The sequence below is a fragment of the Theobroma cacao genome, chromosome 2 (genome assembly GCF_000208745.1).
Source record: "Theobroma cacao cultivar B97-61/B2 chromosome 2, Criollo_cocoa_genome_V2, whole genome shotgun sequence".
NCBI classification, from domain to species: Eukaryota; Viridiplantae; Streptophyta; class Magnoliopsida; order Malvales; family Malvaceae; genus Theobroma; species Theobroma cacao.
In genome coordinates this window covers 40,254,942-40,262,077 of record NC_030851.1, presented here as the reverse complement: position 1 = coordinate 40,262,077, position 7,136 = coordinate 40,254,942, and the positions used below count along the sequence as shown (strand labels likewise).

At 39.0% G+C, this 7,136-nt stretch overlaps 2 protein-coding genes across 2 annotated transcripts; one reads left to right on the top strand and one right to left on the bottom strand.

The window, feature by feature from the left end:
• On the top strand, window positions 1-2,593 carry LOC18610411 (sphinganine C4-monooxygenase 1). The gene is made up of 2 exons (XM_007046051.2): window positions 1-503; window positions 1,827-2,593. The coding sequence occupies exons 1-2, from the start codon at window positions 282-284 to the stop codon at window positions 2,379-2,381; spliced, it is 777 nt and encodes a 258-aa protein (XP_007046113.1). The 5' UTR covers window positions 1-281; the 3' UTR covers window positions 2,382-2,593.
• On the bottom strand, window positions 4,736-6,807 carry LOC18610410 (protein PHYTOCHROME KINASE SUBSTRATE 1). The gene is made up of 2 exons (XM_018114567.1): window positions 6,504-6,807; window positions 4,736-6,368 (listed from the first exon to the last, which is right to left on the bottom strand). The coding sequence occupies exon 2, from the start codon at window positions 6,331-6,333 to the stop codon at window positions 4,864-4,866; it is 1,470 nt and encodes a 489-aa protein (XP_017970056.1). The 5' UTR covers window positions 6,334-6,368; window positions 6,504-6,807; the 3' UTR covers window positions 4,736-4,863.

Genomic DNA, 7,136 nt, shown 5'->3' with positions numbered 1-7,136 from the left:
CAGCTTTGAATTCCGACGAATTTTCTTTTTTCAATTTCGAATCTTCCGAAAATCTTTCCAATATATATTTTCTTTTATTTTTTATAAATTTATTATTATCTTCCCTATCCAATTCCCAGTTTTTTAAAACATTCGTCGGCTGATTTTGACCATTTCCATCTCTCTTCGTTTAAATTTGAAGGGAGACAGAGCAACCAGGACTTTCAAAAGTGGTGTGGGGTGTTTTTCTTTTCTTGGAATTTCATGTGATTTTGGTGGAAATCTGTGGAGCAAAAGGAGAAATGGGTTTCACGGTATCCGATGAATTGTTGGGAACTTTTGTTCCGATTGTTGTTTATTGGATTTATTCAGGAATATATATGTGTTTAGGGTCGTTCGAGGATTATAGATTGCATTCGAAGAAGGACGAGGATGAGAAGAATTTGGTTTCCAAACAAACTGTCGTGAAAGGCGTTCTTTTGCAACAAACTGTCCAGGCTGTTGTCGCCATCCTTTTGTTCACGGTAACCCCAGAAACAGAATTAAAGCTTGTTACTTTGATGATTTAAGTTATTTTTATAATCTTTAGTAATTGTATTTGAAATTTTTAATGATGGGCGATCATCATGTTTTAATTTGGTTTTAGGAGGATCTGATGGTTCTTGATGTTGGGTTTCCATTAAATTTTATATGTTTTTTTAGTTATGACAGAAATTTTTTGTTTTATTTTCGAAGAGGAAAGCTGGGATTGATTTTTTTTTTGGGGGGTTCTGTTTGGGCACTTAGAACTTTACTTCCTTAGTTCTGATATTGAGGTTAAGCTCAGGAGGAATTGGGGGTTTTTTTTTAATATTGAATTTCCTTTGTTAGAGAAGAAGTTTATGTTAGACTATGGCTAGGGTCTTTTCTTTGTTACCTTCATTTGTTCTGCTCGGATTGTGAGGAACTTAAAAAGTAAGCCCATAAAATTTGACCAAATGCTCTAGGCAGGGGTTCCAAATTCTTACCCTTGATTACTTTGCAAAGATAATCGCAAGAATTTGGAGTTAATTGTTAGCATCATTCCATTGCATACAATATATTTGTCCAGGCTGCTTACAAAAATGGGTTGAACAATTTAGCTATTATCAGCCATGAGTTTCAACTTGATTTCTGTTGACCCAACGGAGATTATAAATAGGATAGGAGGTACTTTGTCAGGGTGCATATAAGGTTTGGTGTAGGAGATTAGGTAATTTACTTATTTATATAGATAATCAATTATGGCATGTCCCAAATAGCCTATCTAGTAGCCCTTTTTAGTTGCAATTGTCACTGTTATTATGAAGTTTCCAGCTATAATCATGCTGTAATGTTGTGTGCCTTTCCTTCTGCATGTATACCAAATAATACGTCTGTCAACTTGTGATTTATTAGGTATGAATCACGAACAGGGCATAGTAAATGTGGAAATTTACTTTGTCATGGATTGTGTTTGTGATCGTTAGTTTAATAGTAGAAATTTTTCTTCAACAGCAAGTGCAACCCTATCAAAGTTCTTTTATATTAGCAGGGGTTTCATAGCATTCTTCATATCTTCCCACATGATGAAAGATGGACAAGCTGGGTGCTGTTCCTGTTTCTTGATTTCAGAACTGTTTTCTATTGTACATAATTTGTTGCTGCTTGGTTTTCAGTTTTCACTTGCCTTTTTCCTTTTTATCTTAGTCCACTTTTGATTTTGTTGTTAATTGAACCAAAAATTCCATGCCTTCATCAGCATACATAATGTGCCATGTACGCAATTTATATTGTGAAATTATATGACCATGTTGTAGACTTTTATGTGTAAAACTTGCTTTGTGCAGGTCACAGGGAGTGATGCTGGGGCTTCTGCAGGACAGCCATCTTCCCTTATTGTTCTAGCTAGACAGTTTGTTACAGCAATGTTGGTTATGGACACTTGGCAATATTTTCTGCATAGATATTTCCATCACAACAAGTTCTTATACCGGCACCTCCATTCTCAGCACCACCGTCTTGTTGTTCCCTATGCATTTGGAGCTCTGTACAATCATCCACTGGAGGGGCTTCTCCTCGACACAGTAGGTGGGGCCTTATCATTTCTCCTCTCCGGCATGTCTCCTCGAACTTCCATCTTCTTCTTCTCGTTTGCCACCATTAAAACGGTCGATGACCATTGCGGGCTATTGCTTCCTGGAAACCTCTTTCATATTTTCTTCAGAAACAATTCTGCATACCATGATGTCCACCATCAGCTTTATGGTAGCAAATACAACTTCTCGCAACCGTTCTTCATCATGTGGGATAGAATTCTGGGAACCTATATGCCTTATTCACTTGAGAAGAGAGCAGATGGTGGCTTTGAAGCACGACCAACTAAAGAGTACAAAGATGATTAATTAGTAGATTGTAAGCATCCTTTACAAGAAGATGTACCACCAGTATTTTTCTTGTTTTTCCTCATCGACGAACCACGCTGCTTTTTTGATTTGTATATACTTGTAATCTTGTGCTCTATACTTATAAGACTTGTCTTTGTTTATAGAAGTAACAATCAGCGGTTTATGACTAATAAATTATCGCTAGAGTTGGGAATAAGTTTAAAAATTCATTGATAACCTGGATATGTCATGTGTGGGCCGTGGAAGCAACCTCATGTGTTGATGATACATTCTTTTATGTCTTTTATCAGGTCGAGCACCAATGATTGGTATTGCCACCAAAGTTTTCTTTGGATTCACCAAAAAGGTAACAAAGAAACCGGTTTCATGTGCAGACAATGATTTTGTTTTTAAGTCTGGTCCTGAAAAATCAATCTATGCCATGGGTTGGAAGATATTTCCATTGCTTGTTGGCAGTGGCCTTCCATGCAAGTAAAACTGCCCTTCCATTGCTTGTTGGCAATATGGGATGATAATTATTGCCGAATAATGATGTTGTCTTATTTAACTAAGGAAAGCCAAAAGAAATGTATACGATCATGGTTTGGTGGATGAAGCATCCCTAGAACTCCTTTACTGCTATGATCAGAGTTGGTTAAAGAGATCTTTTCCCCACTGTCGGCCAAAAATGTGAAGCAGAGATGAGGGACCATGGGAGTCCTTTTCATCTTCTCATTAAGGAACCAACATGCCTATTTTGTGATTGTCAGGTTCATGGAATTGTTTTGGATTGACCAATAGGTACATAATTGTAGAGTCATTTGGTCCATTTCTTTCATCAAAAATGCCTTTTTGGTCTATGATCAGCCTCATCCTGATCTTCCCCCCACAAGGCTATTCGTTTCTGTAAAAAAGCCTAATTTGAGTTTGAAATGCCATTCCCCTTCAGGTGGTCCAGATGGAAAGGCACAACTATTATTGTCACCAGGTTTCCAGTGCTGATAGATACCTAAACGGCTACACCCAAACAGTCCATCACATTCCACAAATTTCGAAAAATCTCACAGCAGAACTTTCTCCTTTGCTTACTGTGCTGTCTGTGAATTGTGACCACAAAATAAGTTTCTTTCCAGCATTAGGCTCTTTGCAGTCTGGATAGTCAGTCATGTTTCTTGATCTGTTGCATTTATGGTTACATCTACCTTTGCCTTTCCAATTCATTTCTTGATCTCGTTATGCACATGGATGACCCCTTTCTGCTGTTATTCCCTGATGGTCCCAAGAGCCAAGGACAGTGAAAATCTTGGTTTTGCTGGCATGGTTGTTTTAATCCATCAAATTCATGGTAGGAAAAACGAGGGTGTCCCTCAAGTTATATTCCAGTTAATTGCTCAGATGGCAAATTTGGATATCTCAGGTGGACACGTTTTAAAGGAATTGCACTGTGCTCTTTCACTGCTTTGCAGTTTATACATATATGTCATTGCTTCAGAAATCTTGTTCTGCCCAAAAAAGAATTGTCAAAGCTCTTCTTTGATGGACACAGCAGGAATCTTATCTGGATTTCTAGGAAAGTGGATGTGAAATGTTGGAAAGGATGACAGTATATTATGGACCAATTTATTTATGAGGTGGTTGCGGAATTAAAACACATTCCTCCTGCGCAACATAGCTGTGACAATCATGATTTTAACCTGTCATTCATGCTTTGAAAACTTCACTGTTTCCATAGCTGGAATTGAAGAGCTTCTCCACTAAAAACCATGCAGATTTGAATGCAACAGCAACTAATTTGACAGCATTTACTCTCTGATGAACTAAGCTATCCTGAAAGCTTCACCCTTCAAAGTCAGAAATAGTTTTACCTTTCTATTCTACAGGGTTGTGGAGGGTATTGGACATTGTAAATAGAATGGAACCAAAATGAAGTTAAATTCCTTTACCTGTTTCTCACTTTTGTGGTGATAATCAAAGTCTTGGTATCTTTCAAGCTTTAGAGTTCTCTTTATCTTCTGCAGGTGGTCCACACTGAAAATATCGACAAAAGCACAGGATATCAATTATTGGAAAAGTCCAGGTTATAGCACTTGCTAATAAAGCTGGAAAGATAATGGTTATGGTCCTAATATATTGATCAGGTCTTGATTAACAGAATTAGCTGAGCAAAATGCTAGTCTTGTAAGTCTGTAATTCTGCCATAGAAGAGGAGGCAAGCCAAAAGTAACTGGGAAACAGCTCCATGGACCCAAATATCTGGCTGCAAACACAATTACATTCATCATCATCCTTCAGCATCCATGCATTTCAAGTTTTTATATGTATATATATTCATCTGTCAAATAAATGACACTCGCTGTGATTTTTGGATTCACTTTCCAAATGATTAGGTTCATTTTATGGAATTCAACACTAGTACTAGTAGAAGCATAAAAGTTTTTTAATAACAAGTTTTACACCAAAAATAACTAATGAAAACAAACTACAGACAAGCTATTCCAACCTACTGAATATACAAGAGAGGCGAAGCTCGTGGTGATGAATGTGGATGGGGAAGGGAGCGAGTGGCAAGAATCCGTGGCGTTTGTATAGGTTCAAAACCGGCAAGTTGAGTCTCAGCTCGAAACCTTGTGGCAGGCGTGTAGGAGTCAGACACACGGCGCATTCTTGGCTCGAAACCTGCCTTGTCATTTGTTTTGTATGCATCTTCAGCAACTTTGACAGCTTTCTGGCTATTGCAGCCCAATAGACCACCTGAACGGCGCCTCTGAAACTCCTTGTCACTCTTAGTTTTGGCATCTATAGTTGTCGAAAATGTTTTAATTGGGCTTGGTAAGGTTGTTGTTGATGGCCTTAGCTCTTCATAGTCAGACATCCCTGAGAAATCTGCTGCGCTGGCAGTGACCACACTCCACTCTATGCTGGCCTCGCTTGGTGCATAACAAGTTGTTGGGGTGACACAGCCAGATGCTGCTTCAGATGCTTGTCTTGCAAGAAAGGGATAGGCTTTGCCTGTGAGGCTCTCTATCTCAAACAAATCTGAACTTGCATCACTCTCTGTATCATTGTAGTTACCTTTAGGATTTTCAGTTTCTTCTGCTTTTGGATTTGAATCCCAAGACAACATTTTTAGCCTCCTCCCAAGGTTCAAAGGCTTGTTTCTCCTTCCAAGTACAGGGGAGCCAAAAACCTCTAGTGATTTCCGTCCGATTTCATCTACTTCTCCTTGCAACGGAACATTAACTGGCTGAATTCCCACAGTAGAATTCATAGTCGGGAAAGTAAAAAGGTCCTCCTTGATCCAGGGCTCTGCCGGTGGTTTATTGACCTCTAGACTAGCCTTACTGGCTGCTGCTTTGTTTTGCCTGCCTTGAACCACCCCACCGTTAGCAGTTCTCTTGAAACTTATTTCACCAACTTGTTCTTCAATATCAACAGAATCCCTATCAGAACAGTAGCATTTGCAGGCAACAAGACCAGAAAGAAAAGTCTTTCCGTTCACCTTGTTAGCTTTTGGCCGCGGAGGATTCCTCGTAACAATCTGGAGCAATGCACTTTGGCTGTTCCAGCTTGATTCAGAGCGAACACTAGGAATTCCCTGGTGTATCACAGGCTTGATAGGCTCTAGATTGACTCCTTCACGTTTCACACATTCAAGCTTCATTGCATCTATCTTGGTTAATCTAGGACTATCCGCATCTATCCCTCCATTGAAATACTTTTCAGCACCAAACACTCCAATCTCTCCATCTTCTTCTTTCTTCCTTCCTGAATAATGATGATCACCTTGGTCGCTGATCTTGGGGCCGAGGTCTCGGCCTGACTCTGAAAGTTGTTTTCGCACATAATTTTCCTCAGCACCGCTCAGGAAAGTAGAGAAAGAAGCATCACAAGGGCTGCCATTGTTTTTCTCCAAGGCCACCGTTTGTGAGAGGTTTGTGTTGTAAGTTGATTTTAATGTAAGCATAGCCATGGATGGAGCTCCTGAAACTTCAGACAGAATATTTGCTACAACAAAACAAAAAACAAAAAGAAAATGACCCCAAGAAAATCGTTACCACTTTCTAGAGGCTAGAAAGAAAAGCTGAACAGGAAGCACAAAACTACAAAAAGAAAACGAAAAAGACCTAACAAAAGGCAAACCTGGGACTAGGAGAAGAATATTGAAAAGTGATGAGACAAAGTACAACTTCCTCCGAGTTTCAGGAAGCCTGGGATTAATTCCCTCAAAGATACCAAAGCCCGAAAACAAGCACTACAACAAGGAAATTAGTACTGTGAAAGAATGAATCAAAGGCTGAAATTGGCTGAAAGAAGAAATGATTCATAAAGAAGAGAGGTTTCCAGGGCTGGTTGGCTTGTTGAGAAAGTACGCCTATCTATAAGTAGGGTGATAACAATATTGCAAGATGTTAAAAGGCGTAGGGCCAAATGCTAATGGCCTGACGCAAACTTTGGGTTAAATTTCTTCACAACCGAAAGATCTGCTACGAGTCTTTCAAAACGTTATCCTTTGCAATGAATACCCTTTGATAATTACTTGTATGTATTCATTTTTGATTAATGGTGGATCAGCTTTAATCTTGCTTGGATTTCTATGTCGAGTCGTCTCGACATGTTGATCCATGGGTTTTTGGCTACTTGCAAAGGACTTTTGACAAGTTCAACATCAAACAATTGTTGGATTTGGATATCATTTAATTTTTGTCAGGTTCCTTTGTTTTGACAGTTCGGGAAATGATGCAGTTCATCCATGGTTGCTCTTCAATAAAAAAA

Excerpts from the sequence above, each read along its gene's own strand:
- LOC18610410 (XM_018114567.1), bottom strand. The coding sequence starts at position 6,333 with ATGGCTATGCTTACATTAAAATCAACTTACAACACAAACCTCTCACAA.
- LOC18610411 (XM_007046051.2), top strand. The coding sequence starts at position 282 with ATGGGTTTCACGGTATCCGATGAATTGTTGGGAACTTTTGTTCCGATT. Across the intron at positions 504-1,826 it reads TCGCCATCCTTTTGTTCACG|GTCACAGGGAGTGATGCTGG; the intron begins GTAACCCCAGAA and ends TGCTTTGTGCAG.